The sequence below is a fragment of the Meriones unguiculatus genome, chromosome 7, assembly GCF_030254825.1.
Source record: "Meriones unguiculatus strain TT.TT164.6M chromosome 7, Bangor_MerUng_6.1, whole genome shotgun sequence".
Classification (NCBI taxonomy): Eukaryota; Metazoa; Chordata; class Mammalia; order Rodentia; family Muridae; genus Meriones; species Meriones unguiculatus.
Window position 1 is genome coordinate 18,634,533 of NC_083355.1, and position 16,584 is coordinate 18,651,116.

At 52.7% G+C, this 16,584-nt stretch overlaps 1 protein-coding gene across 1 annotated transcript; it reads left to right on the plus strand.

Annotated features, from left to right (window-relative positions):
• The first annotated feature begins 1,634 nt into the window (after nucleotides 1-1,634).
• On the plus strand, nucleotides 1,635-9,410 carry C1ql1 (complement C1q like 1). Its single transcript, XM_021631927.2, has 2 exons — nucleotides 1,635-2,534; nucleotides 8,760-9,410. The coding sequence occupies exons 1-2, from the start codon at nucleotides 1,938-1,940 to the stop codon at nucleotides 8,937-8,939; spliced, it is 777 nt and encodes a 258-aa protein (XP_021487602.1). The 5' UTR covers nucleotides 1,635-1,937; the 3' UTR covers nucleotides 8,940-9,410.
• Nucleotides 9,411-16,584: the final 7,174 nt, after the last annotated feature.

Below are 16,584 nucleotides of genomic sequence, written 5' to 3' on the forward strand. Positions count from 1 at the left end.
AGGAGGCCGCTGACAGCTGAGGGCTACCGGGCCTGAGTCTGCCTGGAGAAGTTCAGCGGCCCTAAGGCATTCTCGCATCACCTGGCACTTTAGACAATAAATCGTCCCCAGGGACCCTGTGGCGTTGAGATTGGAACAGGGAGGAGCGAAGCTGCGGGCTTGAATCCCACCTCCGCCGTATCTTACTTTCGTGACTTGGGGGCAAATCTCTTTTAACTTCGCAAAGCTTCTGTTCTCCATCTGTAAAATGAGGATAATGGTGGGATTTATATCTAGATTGATGCGAAGATCAGATGTGATCCTACGGACGAAGCATCCAACACAGTCCGCTTTAGCTTCCTTCCTCCTCCTTGGTGGCGGACGTCATTCTGACCTGGGTTAGTACTTACAAGGTCCTCGCTCACAGCGACCTGCCCACCCCCCACTCCTACCATTGGCTACTCGGCGTCCCTTCGTCTCAATCTTTGGAATAGTCAGAGAATCAAGTGCACAGGGGAACGCCGGCGGTGGGAGTGTGAGCTGGGAGGAGTCTTGAAGGCAAAAAGAAGGCTGGAGTGTCATTGTTTACCGTGGCCAGAGGCCTGGGGAAGACGCAGCCCTCTTAGGGTGACGGAGGGTGAAGGAGGAACAGCAGCAGCAGCGAGCTGGGCCTCAAATAACATGACAGATATTTTGACACATTTCAGTTTATGCAACCTAAACACTTCATGCCTTCCTTCGAGGAAGAAGAGAGCCTCATACGACCTGATAGGGGTAAGGGTTAGAGGGTCCCCTAAAGGGGCTAGGAGCGATCAGCCCTCCTCTTCTGGTAGCTAGAAAATGCAGCATTATCAGGCACGGGTCAGCGTTAATAGAAGACACGGGGTGGGCGGGGCGGTCCCTCATCTTTTCAGGGTCCTTTTTTCTCCCTTGTCTAGCTAGGAGCTGAGATCAGAGGAAGCCGCGGGGAAGAGGCCCCAGGTAGAGGCAGCCTAGCAGATAGCCCCAGGGGCAGGGGGAAAAAAAAAAAGACGAGGCTGCTGTTAGAATTCAGAGATCCCTCTGGGCATCCTAAAAGCAAAAGATTCAGACGAGTTATCCGGATGCTAGGCCTGGGGGTGGGGGGGCTAAAGAATGGGCCCTCCCTAGTCTTCCTTCCAGGCTTTAGCCCTCATCCTGTCCCTCTTTCTTGTCCTACCCTCTTGTTCCTCACTCTGTACCTCAGTCAGCATAGCTTTGTCCCCTGTAGTTGGGGGGGGGGGCGCAATGTTGCATCCCTCAACCTCCTGCAGGTGGTAGTCCTCTGCCCCTCTGTCACGGTTTTTCTCAGGACACTAACCCTCGGGACATCTGTGACGACGCCAGGCTGAGCTCCGTGGCTCTCCCTTCCGTTTGCTCTTTGGTCCATCTCACCCCTTCCCTCTGGGATCCTCCTAACTCTAGCCTCCTCTCCAATTCTTAGCCTCACCATCCAGCTACCTCGGTGGCGCCCACCGGGGTCTCCTAAGCCCCGCCCCTCCCTGCCCCTCCCGCCTCTAGGCTTCCGCGGCCCAATTAGGCGCCCGTCCCGCCCGCAGCCCCACCCCTCGCCCTCTCCGAGCCTGGCGGAGCGGGTGGGCGGGGCCCAACGGGGGAGGCGTGGCTCCAGCCCGGGAAGGCGGGAGGAGCTCCGCGCGGGGCGGGAGGCGGCGGCCGCCGCGTTCAGTCGGGCAGCGCAGCGGGAGGGAAGCGCGAGGCCGGAGCCGGCTGCTGGGCTCCGCAGCGCAAACAGCGCAGCGCGGCGCCCGGGCCCCGGCCCCATGCCCGCAGCCCCGCCGGACCGCCCTTGAGCGCGGGCGTCGCGCCCGCGCCCCCTACCCGCCGGCACCATTGCCCCGACGGCGCGGCCGGGTGGCCCGGCTCTCCCCAGGCTCCGCGCCGGCCGGAAGACGCTGCTGGCAGCCGCCGCGGGCGTGGTGATGCTGCTCGTGCTGGTGGTGCTCATCCCGGTGCTGGTGAGCTCGGGCGGCCCGGACGGCCACTATGAGATGCTGGGCACCTGCCGCATGGTGTGCGACCCCTACCCCGCGAGGGGCCCCGGCGCCGGCGCGCGGTCCGACGGCGGCGACGCTCTGAGCGAGCAGAGCGGTGCGCCCCCGCCCTCCACGCTGGTGCAGGGCCCCCAGGGGAAGCCGGGCCGCACCGGCAAGCCAGGCCCCCCCGGGCCTCCAGGGGACCGGGGTCCTCCGGGTCCTGTCGGGCCGCCCGGAGAGAAGGGTGAACCAGGCAAGCCTGGCCCTCCTGGCCTGCCTGGTTCAGGAGGCAGCGGCGCCATCAGCACGGCCACCTATACCACGGTGCCACGCGTGGCCTTCTACGCCGGCCTCAAGAACCCTCACGAGGGTTACGAGGTACTCAAGTTTGACGACGTGGTCACCAACCTGGGCAACAACTACGACGCGGCCAGCGGCAAGTTTACATGCAATATTCCTGGCACCTACTTTTTCACCTACCACGTCCTCATGCGCGGCGGCGACGGCACCAGTATGTGGGCGGACCTCTGCAAGAACGGCCAGGTGGGCCATGAGGGGGTAAGGGGCTGACCTGGGGGCAGGGCACCCAGGGAGCCCCGGGAGAATGTGTATTGGGTCAGAATCGACAGGTACGCCAGGTAGAGTACCCTAAAGCGGCCCCCCTTAACTATGGCGTGAAGAATGGTTGTAATTAGCGGGGCACCCCTTACTCTTCAGCCCTTGGGCTCCAGCTCTAAGGCAGAAGCTACAGGGCACCCGCGGAGTGGAAATGCGTAAAGATAAATCCAACTAGTCAGATCACAGGGCTCTAGGGCGCACGGACTGGTCCTTGGGGGGGTTGGCCCTAGGGAGACTGATTCAGACTGATTTCACTTGAGAGCTAAAATTCAAGCTGACGCCGACCGGCTTTAAGGGAACAGCAAGGATGCGCTCTAGGGAACGGGTAAGGAGAAGCAGTCTCCGCGCCGGAGGGCTCTAAGAGGAGTGGCTGTGCGCTCAGGAGGAGAAGGAGGGCAGTGGGAAATGTTTTGGGCACAAAGGCAGTTGGAGTCCGGCCCCCAATAGCCTTGGCTGCAGAACATCCCTGGCCGTAGAGAAGGAACCACCGGGCTGATTTGATACGCTTTGCAACCCCCCTCGAATGCGCAACCTTTTCCCGGAGTGCCAGAGCTATCCAGCGCCTCCGGGGAAAAGTTTCCTCCAGGGGCGGGGCGGAATGGTGGAAACGCCCCTCCTTAAGGTCTCCGGGTGCAACTCCTCTAGTGTCCTAGAAGGTGGGGAGCTGGAAGGATCCTCTTCGTTCCCTGGAGCGCTTGTGTCTGAGACAGGGACGGCGGATGCGCTGCCTTGTCCTTGGAACCACCCACCCTCGGTTCCCAGCTCTCTGCACTCTCACCTCTGGGTTACTTGAGCCCCACCCCGGGGGCGTGGTCAGGCTGAACCTTCTTTTAGCAGAGGCCAGGGTCAGAACTGTGGGGTGGGCTAGTGGAAGTTGGAAGGGATCCCCTGCAATTGAGACTCCAGATCTTATCGGAACCCCTCCCACTGCAGCACCAGCCTGCTTTGGGATCTGCAAAGTTTGGGGATAGAAGAGGGCAGAAAGCTTATCCGTGTGGAAGTCTGTCCTCTTTTGTTTCTTTCTTCTGCCTGCGCCTCCCAGTCCCCAGTATAGTTTCTGCCTCTTTTTTCTCTGTCTCTTGACCATTTCTTACCGGAATCTGCCATTCATCTCTGTCTCTCTTCTCTGGGTCCACATTCCCTCCCCCTCTACTGCTCTGTGTCTCTCCTATTTGTGTGTATCAGGCTTCTGGTGTCTCTCCTCTTTGTCCTTGGTTCCTGACCAAATAGGAAGGTTCCAGCATCCAGCAAAGGCTCATTCTGCAGACAGCCCCACAAGTTCCCTTATTAATCACCAATAAGGCATGCAGCAATGTCACCTTCATCGATGGAATTTCTTCCTCTCTCAAAGAAAGTTTGAGTGGGCCCAAAGCTGAAGACTGAAGGGACTGGGGGCTTTGCTGGGATTGATGAGTGGTCACCAGGCCCTAGTCTGGCCTTAGACTGCCCCACCAAAGGGGTCCCTAGCCACAGGGCATGTGGAGGCTCCCAAGATAGAAGATAGCGTGAGCTCATAGTGCAGGCACTTGCCTTAGTCTCTTCTCCAAAACCTTCTTTCACCTCCAGCAGAGCAGGGTGTTAGCAGAGCCTCTTGGAGAGTTCAGTGGGGGAGGGGGGAACCACAAGCTACCAGAGGCTCACTGCAGGGGTTCAAAGACACATTAACATTAACAGTTACTCAAGATGTCCCAAACCAAAACAAAAACCAACAACAACAACAAAAACGGCAATGAAGTCTGCAGCCTCTTGTGACGTCTTCCAGATTGTCCAAGAGGCTTGCTGAATCTCACCAATCATCCTGCGCGTTCACTGTGACCCCGAGAGGAAACAAGGTTTGAGGCCTTTTTTGGCACCCAGGGCTTAGCTCCTTTGCCCTCTAGGACTTCATGGCTTATGTAGTGGAGACGGCAATAGCGGACTATGATAACACGCTCAATGTGTGCTGTGTTAAAGGGGGCCTGGGCGTGCATCTGGCAACGTCTGTCTCCAAATCACTCTGGAAAGGGTGTTTCTATGGGTCGGTCCTACCCTAGCTCAGAACCACTTGGCAGGAAGGAATCTATCTCTGTTCACTGGGTTAGGTGACGCCACTAAGGAGGAAGGGGAGGGCCAAGTGTAGAGGAAGGCAGGTGAGGACATTTAAGTGGGCAGGGAAAACAATGGGGGGAGGGCACAGTGGGTGGGGACAGAGGATAGGCGCTTCCACCTTCCATGCCGTGCCAGGATCGGAGGCCATCGAGGGCTTTGAGTTAGTGCTTGGCTTCCTGCTTGCAAAGAGGTTTCCAGTCTGGGCTTTGGTTTTTCCCTGGGCAAGACGGGAATTGCCATCTGCATGCCTGGTGCCTAAGGATCCTTGCGTAAGACCCACTGGTCCCCATCCACAGGGCTAGCTTTGCGTTAATACTCCCGCTCTGCTGCCACCTGGTACTGGTGTCTAGGAGGAGGAGCCTGAGGAAAGGGTTCTAGTTTTAGGACAGCTGAGCTACCCACAACTACCTCCATATCTATGGTTCAGATAGGTCAGCGTGGACACAGATTGATAAACACGGCTACACTGCCAGGCTGTATGAGGACATGCCAGTGGTCAGAGTGCTGTGTTTCCAGGGAAGGGGGTATAGCGAGGTGAGGACTACACATGGATGACGGCTTGGAGGACAAACACTGACCACTCTTTCTAGATTCTAGATTCAGCCAGGCGGTGGTGGCGTGTGCCTTCAATCCCAGCACTCAGGGAGGTAGAGGCAGGCAGATCTCTGTGAGTTCGAGGCCAGCCTGGTCTACAAAGCAAGTCCAGGACAGCCAAGGCTACACAGGAAAACCCTGTCTCAGAAAAGCAAAGCAAACCAACTAACCAGATTCTGGTACCATTCACAGCACAGAGCCTACTACCTGGCATAGAAGGGACCAAGGAAATCTATGAGCCAATAGCCCTTTATGAAGGCTGGCAACTCCTGGGAGCTGTACCTTCATGTCCAAGATCCCAGCATGGACTGAGGATAGGAGCACTTTTCCTGACTATACCCTAGCAACTTGATTCCCTTGGTCAAACCACTACCTTGGTTTCCCCTCTTGGCAGTCCCTCCTAACAAGGCACAGGCTTCTTTCTGGCTTCCATGGCAACTTCAATTTTTCCCATCTTCACTAGGGCTCCCAAGAGGAGCTGGATGCCACTGCTTCCAGTCTTGGGTAAGGATGTGGGACTCCTGGGTTTCATTTCAGGATCCCCTACTGTCTGAGGATGGAAGGGCATAAATTCTTGCTGCTTCCATGGATAATTAGGATAATTACAGCAACAATCATGGTGATGAATAAATAATAAACATAAGCATAACAGTTCTGATGCCTGTCACATCACCAGGAGATTCCTGTTGACGGATGACTGTGTTCTAATGGATTTGGCTATTAAAGAGTACTGTTTTAATGAGTTAAGGCTAAATTAATCTGGGTAATAAAAATAATTGTTATTAGTAGTAATTTATTAGCAAAGATAATGAAGTGCACGTGTAATAATAAATACTGCCAGGATTAGGGCCCAGGGAACAATACAGAAGTTGGCTGCCTGCTTTCAGCTCCTCTGTGCTGGTTTAAAGCCCTATCAAGACTTAATTTTTCCCCCTTAGCACCTAAAGGCTGCTGTAAAGGTGGCAGCAGTGAGATAGGGACTTCTCATTCAGTTTTCTAAACAGACAAACTGAAGGCTTAGATAAACAGTCTCTTCCTAGTTTCCTCCCACCTTATATATTTTTCTAATACAGGGTTTCTCTGTGTAGCCTTTGGCTGGCCTGGAGCTTACTCTGTAGACCAGGCTGGCCTCAAACTCACAGGGATCCACCTGCCTCTGATTCCGAGTGCTGGGATTAAAGGCCTGCGCCACGACTGTCAGGCCCGCCTCTAAATTTTCATTATATGTATTTATTGTGGGGAGGCATGGCATTTCTTGGTGTGGAAGAAGACAGAAGACAGCCTGCAATGGTCAGTTCGGTCTCCCATGTGGGTTCCTGGGGACTGAAGTGTTAGCTCCCCAACCCCTTCTCTGGCCTCCTTTAGGAGATGTTTTCCCAGTTATAATCCATGTTCCAGCCCAGCCTGGGGAGGAGGTTAAGGAGAGGGCAAAGGCTAGAAGGACATTGGCTTTCTGGAGGGCTGTGTTCAGGTGTGTTGGGCCCTCCTTTGGTTAAGCATTGCTGCTGAATCAGCTGTTTTAGCAAGGATGATCCGCAGTTATGCAGCTCTCTTCTCCCCTATTTCCCCCACTGTCAGCTGTGATTTGGGTTCAGCCTAGATATTAATCTTGGGTTAGGGGGCTGCAGGTGGTGCTTTCAGAGAAGGAGCGGGATAGAGGGGAATTGTGGAAAAGCCTACCTGAGAACCCTTTTCTACATGGCCTTCCCCACTGCTTTCTTTCTCATTTTTTTTTTAATATTTTATTATTGTTTTGCCTGCATGTATGTATGTATGTGAGCTTCTGTGAGGGTGTCAGAAGCTCTGGAAGTGGAGTTACAGGCAGGTGTGAGCCACCATGTGGGTGCTGGGAATTGAACTCAGGTCCTCTGGAAAAACAGCCAGGGTTCTAACCGCTGAGCCACTTAGTTTGCCATTCTAACCCCTCTCTTTGGTTTTCCAAGACAAGGTTTCTCTGTGTAGCCTTAGTTGTCCTGAAACTCACTCTGTAGACCGGGCTGCCCTCAAACTCCCAGATCCGCCCACCTCTGCCCCCCGAGCACTGTGCATCACCACTGCTCGGTTCCTCTCTCTTTTTTAATTTTTAAAATGTATTTTATTTTATGTGTATGGGTGTTGTATGTATGTATGTAATCACATGTTTGTCTATTGCCTTCATAGGCCAGAAGAGGGCATAGGATCCTCTGGAGCTAGAGTTACAGTTGTGAGCTGTTGTGCAGGTCCTGGGAATCGAACCTGGGTCCTCTGGAAGAATGGCCAGCAGTCTTCTCCGCTGAGCCAACTCTCCAGCCTCTCTTCTCCTGTTCTTTATCCTTTATTTTAAGGAGACTCTAGGTCCTAAAGCTTAGTTCTCTTGTGGCCTCAGAAACGTCCACAGATAATTCATTCTCCCCAGTGACTTAAAAGCAGCCAGAGCCGCCAAAAGTCACCGAAACCTTCACATCCCAATGCTGGTGCTTGCCTTGCCCCGTCTCCTCCTCCTGTCATCCCCCTCCAAGACAAGGACCACAGAGGATGTAAGGCCCCAGTTCCTTTCTTCACATCCTGTTTCTCTCTTTTCCGGGGATGAGACATGAAGAGCTGAAGTCCTTTGGCCCGGGTAATCGTCCCAGGGATATAGTAGCTACAACTTGCAGAGGCCTTGGGCAGTGAGGTCCAGGAGGGAAAGAATCACCAGGCCTGAGTCTCAGTGCCCCAGCAAAAAGACTCTGGAATGAACTTGATAAGACCAAAGGCCCAGCCCTGGTTCCGGGAGGGCTCCTTCCTAGCTGTCTGCTGCTTCACCTATATGGCCAAGTTCCATGTATCCTTTGTCCATCCAATGACATGAGAGCAGGTGGGGGTGACAGACAGGAAACATGCTCACTATTGAAGCGAAGAGGAAAGAATGCCAAGGCAAGGGGCTGGAGAGATGGCTTAGCAGTTACGAGCACTGTCTGCTTACCCAGAGGCCCTGAGTTCAGTTCTCAGCAACCACATGGTGGCTCACGAAGCGAGTTCTAGGAAAGCCAGAGCTACCTAATAGAGAGACTCTGTCTCAAAGCTAAAATACATTTAAAAAATAATGCTAAAGAGAGAGGGAAGATCTTCCATCTCAGGTAGTACAAAGTAGCTGTCTATGCAAGGAGAGCTTCCAAACCGGGCCATCCTGGGGCACTGAGGTGGGCAGCGGGCACACGGTAAGACCAGCAGGAGTCACAGAGAAAGAGTCCATCCGGATTTCAATTTCGAGGCTGGGTGTGCCCTGCCCTGGAATCCAGCTTCCTCTGTGTCTGCTCCCAAACAATATTATGCATGATGAGAAGGGGGTTGAGGATGGGATGACAGGGGAAAGCTGGCCAAAGTCCTGAATGGCTGGAAAGCTGGGCTTTGGAGCCTCTCGATCTCACCATGTGGCTGCCTCACCTCCTTCCCCTCTCACACTGCCCCACCTCCCATGCCTATCCTTCCCCACCCCCGCCCCCGTAGGTACGGGCCAGCGCCATTGCCCAGGATGCAGACCAGAACTACGACTATGCCAGCAACAGTGTGATCCTGCATCTGGACGCTGGCGATGAGGTCTTCATCAAGCTGGACGGAGGCAAAGCGCACGGTGGCAACAGCAACAAATACAGCACTTTCTCTGGCTTCATCATCTACTCGGATTGAGCCCCTGCATCTTTTTTTTCCATCCGTGGCTCTTCATCCCTGGATCTGCCCTCTCCGGGAAAGGCAAACAAGAACCCATTCCCTACTCATTTTCAAAATTGCCTGGTCCAGGCTGCCGACCCTCCCAGGCTGAATCGTCCCTAAACCGCCTCCACCACCCAGCCCAGGCCTTTACGCTACGGAGCACAAAGGCCCCCTCTCCCCGCACGCAGTTCCGGCCCGGGGGGCAGGTTGCCTTCCTGGTCCCAGCCTGCACTGTATACGCGTGTACAATAGGACTGTTTACTGCCCACCCCCTCCTGCCAGCCAGCCCCCAGTCTGGGGGGCGGGGAGTTGGCGCGGTGGCTTCCTGCAGGGTGACCCTGCCTTGGTGAGGAGCTGCTTAGGGGCCGGATAGCTTCCCAGCACCCACAAAACCCTGGAACAGCTGCGCCCGGTCTGACCAAAGCTATAATAAAAACATTTCCACCCCGTGGGGATTTCAGTCTGTGCCCTGGGGAAGTCTCTAGGTGGCACCCCAGGCCCCTGTCCTCTAGACTGGCAAGGAATGCTGCTCCAGGAGGGGAGGGGCCAGAAGGTCTGACGCTCGCCGCGGCCCAAAGGGGCAGCTAGAGTGGGAAGCAATCCAGTCACATCTTAAGTGGTGGTAAAGCGCCATTTTTTTTTTTTTTTTTTTTTTTTTATTGCCAACATTGTGAACAAGGTACAGGCAACCTTTAACCCGGGGAGCCTAGGTTCCTGATACTGTGTGCCATGTTATGTGATGAAAGCCACAGAAAGGATCAAGCTTTGCACTAAAAGCTGGCTGACTTTGGTCCGATCACTGCTTCAGAGCCTGTTTGTTTGTTTTTTTAAAATAATTGTATTACTAATTTTTATTTTATGTGCATTGGTGTTTTGCCTGCACGTATGTCTTTGTGAAAGCATCAGATCCCCTGGAAATGGAGTTATAGACATGTGTGAGCTGCCATGTAGGTGCTGGGAATTGATCCTGGGTCCTCTGGGAGAGCAGTCAGTGCTCCTAACCACTGAGCCATCTCTCCAGCCCCTTGTTTTGTTTTGTGTTGTTTTTTTCCACCAGTAAACTGGGAAAGGAGATCCGCTGCTCTCAGATTGAAGGTTAAAGAGGTTTGATGTACATGGCCCAAAGTACATTGCCCTTCCCGTTTATATATAAAGTTTGCAGAATGCTTTTGGATACTCTCACACCCAAGTTGGAGTGAGGTGAATGGGTAGTTTTTCTTCCTTGGAGGTTAAAGTGGCAGCATTGCTAAGTTCTGTAAATTGCACTTGAATCCAAGCCACACCGAGTCTCATTGACCGGCCACTTCCTCTTTTCACCCTCTTGTAACTGGGAGGCTGCAATACACAAACAGGCCATTTCCAAATAATTATAGCTGATATCTAGAAAACACCCAGCGTGTGTCAGACCCTGTGTCAGCAACCTTGTAAATACTTCCTCACAGATATGTGTGAAGTGCAGAGTGGGCACGTGGAAAGTTCTCGCATGGCCAAAGATGCTAATATTTAATGATATATTTGAGATGGGGGGGGTCTCTCTCACCATCTTGCCCGGGTTGGTCTTGAACTCCTGAGCTCAATTGATTGTTTTGTTTCAGCTTCTCCTCTAGTTGGGATTACAGGTGCTCTGCATTACATCTGGCTATCTTATCCATTCTTAGATAAAGAAATAACCTCAGAGAAGTTAGGTATCTTGCCAAGACCACGGGGCTAGCAACAGGCAAATGCCAACCTTTGAGCCAAGGACAGTGCTCCCACCCAGTGCTCCATATTCATAAGGAATTGGCATTTTCAAAGCAGAGCTGAGGCTGGCATTGGGGCAGCCTCCCCCCCCCTGTTCTCCTTCCATTCCCAGTCCTACAGAGGCCTGACGAATTAATAAGCATCTGCCATGGGTCAAAGCCATGGGGTGGGGCTTTTGGAGGACGCCAAGGCTCTACATTGAGGAAAGGTGCCATCTGGCTTCCCAGTCTGGCTCAGCTAGAGAGACAGGAAGGAGGGGTAGCCGCCCTCCTGGCCAGACCCCATGTATGGACCCTTGTCATGGCTGGCAGATTTGAATGGCTTTCTTTATCTTCCCTCCTCTCCTCTATTTCCCCCCCACTGCCAGCTGTGGCCATTTAATAAAATTAGTTTAATGCTTGCTCCTTCCCTGTGGGATCTGGAGATTGAAAGCTGCGGGTCCCCACAAACCCAATAAAACCCCTGGCAGGTCTGGATGGAAACTTGAGTCTCTGTGGGAAGTGTGATTAGATTAGAAAGCACTCCTCCTGTCCCCCAGTGATGTCCACAGCTGCCTCTGATTCTTTAATAGCCACGTTGGCTCAAAATTACCCAGGGACCATACTTGGGTGGTTCTACCCTAACCCAGAGGCCATAGGACTGGCCCAGGACCTCTGTTACAACTGAAAACATGCCAATCACGTCTACAGTGAGTGCCTAGCTAGCTGACTGATTTGCTTTTTCTTCTGGTGACTTGATAATCCTCATGTCATTTTGAGAGATGGGACCGAAAATCCCTCTCTTTTCTGAGACAGGGTTTCTCTGTGTAGCCTTGGCTGTCCTGAACTTGCTTTGTAGATTAGGCTGGCTTGAACTTATAGAGATGCTCCTGACTCTGCCTACCAAGTTCTGGGATTAAAGGCGTGGGCCACCATACCCGGTTGAAATCTCCATTCTTGTAGATGAGGCCTCACAGAGGGACGCTCATGACAGCCTACGGTCAGACAGGATGTTTGTGGCACGGCTGGAGCTGGACTAAAGGCAAGGAGGTTATTCTACTTTTGCAAGGCTTCCAGTATCCTGCAGTTCCAGCTGCCTGACACTTAGGCAACATCCCAGCCACTGAAGAATCCACTAAGGTGTCTTCTCCATCAAACATTGGCTCCTTAAGGCCAAGAATCTGTTTTATTTCTCAGAGGAGACAGCTGCTGAGGACAAGAGCTACCATGTCGCCACTATCCAGCCCGGGAAGTTTCCTGAAGGCAAGGCTTGTGTCTTCTGCATCAGATGAAGGGAGTCTTGAAGTCTGTATTTTCTTTTCATACTGTCATCTAGCTCTGATGGAGAGGCCTGTATCTGCTCCGGACAGTAATTCGGTTCCTCAATGTAGCGGGGAGGAGGGCGGTTCCCACTAGTAGTTCTGTAGGCAGGCGCAAGTTGAGCTTTCCGTTCCTCCAGGCCTTTCTGAGATGAGACAGTGTTTACCCTACCCATGAGCCGAGATAGCCTTGACAAGACTGTCTCCTCTGCAGTCGGGAGCTAAGAGCAGAGGGTGTATCTCCCCTTCGGCCCCCTCAGCCAGGGCCTTTTTAGGCATAGGGAGATTCCAGGTGCAGGACTGGGTGGGAGGTGGAGAGCGGCTGGACAGGCAGAATGTGAGCCCATTCTGGGGAATGGAAGCAGAGTCTCCCCAGGTTGCTGTCCCTTTAGAAAGATGTGTGGTTAATTAAGGAAGGATGCCCATGGAGGGAGAGGAGTGAGGAAGGGGGTATCCCCAGAGTTCACCCCCACAGGAGTGGCAAGCCGTCCCATATCCAGGCAGCTGCCAGGCGTAGGTGCTGGTGTCGCCCTGGTTTCTGAGGTTGTTGGGACCAGAGGGGGCGGTGGGCCCCACTGCTGGGGGCTGCCCTAATTGGATGACTTTGCGAGAAGGCCAGGCAGGTGCACTCAGCTCTCTGCTTCAGCTTTCCTACAAACGCATCTGCCATGTCGAGGTCTGGGGGTTAATTGGCTCCTGCCTCACTCCTGGTAACCAATATTTCATTTACTGCTCGGAGGGGGAGCTGCCCAGACAATCAATCCTGGACAAGTGTCGGAGAGGTAGGGGAGCTGGACAGGCACAGGAGCTGTTCAGGGAGGAGTCTGGGGAGGAGGGCAGGAGCTACAGAGCCAGAGAGGCTTGGTCAACTACTCAGAGCGACTCTGACCCTGGCTGGAGTTCTGCTGACTATAACAACAGCCCCAGGACCCTCAAAGGCTGAGAGCAAATCCCAGGAACCCAGAGGCTCCTCCACGGCAGCCAGCCATGCTGCCCCCTCACCCCGATGCCATTAGTATTTCCTGATCAAATGCACCCCCCCAAGATGAAGCTGTGGCAGGTTAGATGCTGTTAATAAGGCTTTTTTTTCCCCCACACGTGACTAAGGTATATATGAAAAACAGAATTGGAGGTGTGAGTTCCTAGCTTCCAGGTAACGAACCTTAAAATTCTACAAATGAGGTGATAATAAAGTGGAAGTGAAAAGTCTGTACACCTCGGGAACAGGAAGGGACTGGAAGGGTTACGGAGAAATATCGGGTAAGGAGAAAAGGGATCAGAGGACTCTCCCACCCCGGGCAGTTTCCACATGCCACCCAATTGTCTTCCCTGCTGAAACTGAGACTCTGGAGGCCACAGAACAGGTGGCTTCCATCCCACAGATGGAAAGATCGAGGCCCAGATAAAGGTTGCAGAGGTCAGAGCTAGAGCCGGAGATCGCAGGACCTAGTGGATAAACAGAAAGTGGAGACAAAAGACCAGGGTTCGAGTCCCGACTGTGTTAGAGGCTCTGGGAAAAGACAGTTCATTTCTCTGCCCTGTGTTACCTCATCTACAAGATGGGGCTGGATCACGAAATCTGCTTGAAAGGCTGTGAGGAAGTGGATGAGAACCTGGTTTGTAAGTTATGAAAAAAAAAGTGTATGTGTTATTGTAATCCTAGTTGCCTGGTGATTTACTGTTGCCAGTGCCTGGGGCTGATATGATGGCCCCTAAAAAAAAAAAAAAAAATGATACCTGGATTGTTTTCTGGCCTGGTAACAACCAAGTGAGTGGGGGACTCTTAAGGGGAGGATCCAGTGTGGAGGACCCAGGAGGTTGAGCTGAGTATTAAGAATGAGTTCTTTAGTCTCCATTTTGGACTCTCCCTCTCTCCTGCTTTGCGGCTTCTAACTTGGGGTGAGTGAGTACAGGGGTACACCAAGGCCTCCGTCTGTTCCTGCCTGGATTTCCTCTGTCTGCTTTCGCAAATAGGCGAAGGTTCAGTGCGGAAAAGCTGGACAAGCAGTGGTGGTTCTCAATGTGTGGGTCACGACCCCCTGGGGATCTATCCATGACCCTTTCACAGAGTCACCCAAGACCACCAGGAAACACAGATATTTACACTACAACTCATAACAGTAGGCAAAATTACGGTTATGAAGCAGCAACAACAGAAAACATCATTTTATGGTTTGGGGGTAGTCACCACAGCATGAGGAGCTGTATTATAAGGTCACAGTGTTAGGAAGGTTGAGGACCGCTGCTCTAGCAATTCAAGATGTCTATGGTGGTGGCTGAGGGCAGGGGACACGCTACCAACTGTGAGCAGGCGTTACTCAGACAACTGTACTACATCCGGCTTGCTTGCTCTGCTCTTGTTACTGTCTTACAAGTAAGTTGCCCTCTCAGACCTGAGGCCCTGTGCCCAAGGTTGTTGTAGCCAGAGTTTGGGGGTGAGAGCGTTTCTTCCATCCCAGTGTGAGCAGCAATCCTTTCCCCGAGGCACTTAGCGTGTCTCCTGGAGCGCCTCCCTCCAGGAAGTGAAGGGCAAGTCTGCAGGCTTCTCCCCAGCTCCCCGAGGTATCTAAGTTCCTTAGATCCCTTAGCAAGAAGCTCCGGCCTGACAGGAACACTGCCAAGGGCACTAGATCTCAAGACCTCCCCATGACTGACTGACTGGGTAGAGAGCTGGATCTGGACGTTGGCTACCTGCAGACAACACCTGCTTGCTATTCAAAGCCAAGATCCCGTGCCTGCCCTTCCAGGAAGCCTTCCAGGAGCCACCTGTCTCCAGAACCAACCTCGGGATCTTCCAAAGAGGACAACATGGGGTGGGCATGGTGGTGCATACCTTTAATCCCAGCACTCAAAAACCAGAGGCAGGCAATCTCTGTAAGGTCGAAGCCAGCCTGGTCTACAAATGAAGTCCAGGACAGCCAGGCTCTGTTACACACAGAAACCCGTCTCAAGCCCTCCCCTGCCCCAATAAATAAAATAAAATAAAGGACAATGTGTCCGTTAGTACATGACACTGAGCCTGCCACAGAGAAACCTTGTCTTGAAAAACCAAACCAAACCTAAAAAAAAAAAAAAAAAAGAGAGACAGAGAGACAAAACTAAAAACACTCTGCCATTTCAGTAGCTATTTCAAACATCTCTTATCCTCCTTAAACTCCTGCCTTTTCCTCTGTGATGGTCAGGTGGGCTCTGTGAGGCACCAGCCTGGTGTCCTTCAGGACTGCAGGATCTGTTCCCCTGACTGCTGCCAGCAGACTGCGTTTAGCTACCTGAAAAATCCCTCTCCTAGGGGATTTACCTCTGCCAGAGTGAGTGCCTCGCTCAATTGTACCTGCCCTCTTCTCTTGATAACTCGATCCCACATTTGATTGCTGTGGGGCCTCAGGCCTCGGCTCCCTGCCCAGGCTTCCTGCCCCTATAAAGGATTGAGCTGAAAGCGTCCTCCCAAGCTTCGGAGATCTCAGCACAGTTTCTCCCTTTGCCCCATCCTGCAGCGTTCTCTTCTGCAGGTGTTGACTCCAAAAGCAGCATCTCTGAAATCGGTCAATCAATCAGTTACACCTATCTGCTTCCTGGAACCTACTCCGCAGAGTACGAAACCTGTAACCCTTGCCCCTGACCAAATGTGTGCCACCGTTCTCAGCTTTCACGTGGGGGATGGGAACGGAACTCAGGGATTCAGGCTTGCACGGCGAGCACTTTCCTGATCTCATTTTTTTTTTTATTAATATTCAACTGCTCATGCTTCCTTAGCTCCTTCTCACCATCATTTAAGTCTCTCTTATACATAGAAGTCCTCCCTTGACCCACCCCCCTCCTCCTGTCAGTACTTAATAGCCCTCTGTTCCCCTTGAGAATTAAATGTCCTCAAAGAGTGGTGGTGCTTGCCTTTGTCCCATCCTGATGTAGGGCGCCATTCCTTTAAAACTGTCCAAGCCAAGGCCGCTGAAGAACTCAACAATAAATCAAACGGACTTGTTAGTGGTCATCACACTTGACTTCGCAGCACTCCCCTCAGAAGACTCACTATTGCATGTAACTCCAGCGTCTCCCCATCTTCCTCTACACCCCGGCCAACACACTCACCCTTGCCCCGTGTGTTCTTACTGTATCATCTGTATCGTCTCCTCTCCCCTGACTTCACCCCCTTGCAGGGGGTCACTGTCGTTCAGGCTGGCCTAGTCCGTACTATGTATATACGAAGCTGGCTTTGAATGTGTAACATTTCCCCTCTTGTTCTGCCTTAGCACGTATCATCATCCCCTACGCCTGGTAAATATCTAATGTTTCCTACAGACTGTGAGCTCCATGGACCACACATCACTTGTGACCTCTGAACCTGCCCGAACAATCGTTGAATGAACGGAACACCTAGAGCCATTTCACTGTACAGCTGCAAGATGGGTTACTTACATTATGTCTTTAATTTTTTTTTTTTTTTTTTACTTAATGGGGTTGGGGATTTAGCTCAGTGGTAGAGCGACAGCCCTGGGTTCCATCCTCAGCTTGAGGGAGCAGAGTGGGGGAGAAACAGGAAGAAAAAAAAAAAGGCCAGCCTTGTTTCTTCTCTTAATGGCACGAGAT

Excerpts from the sequence above, each read along its gene's own strand:
- C1ql1 (XM_021631927.2), top strand. The coding sequence starts at position 1,938 with ATGCTGCTCGTGCTGGTGGTGCTCATCCCGGTGCTGGTGAGCTCGGGC. Across the intron at positions 2,535-8,759 it reads ACCTCTGCAAGAACGGCCAG|GTACGGGCCAGCGCCATTGC; the intron begins GTGGGCCATGAG and ends CCGCCCCCGTAG.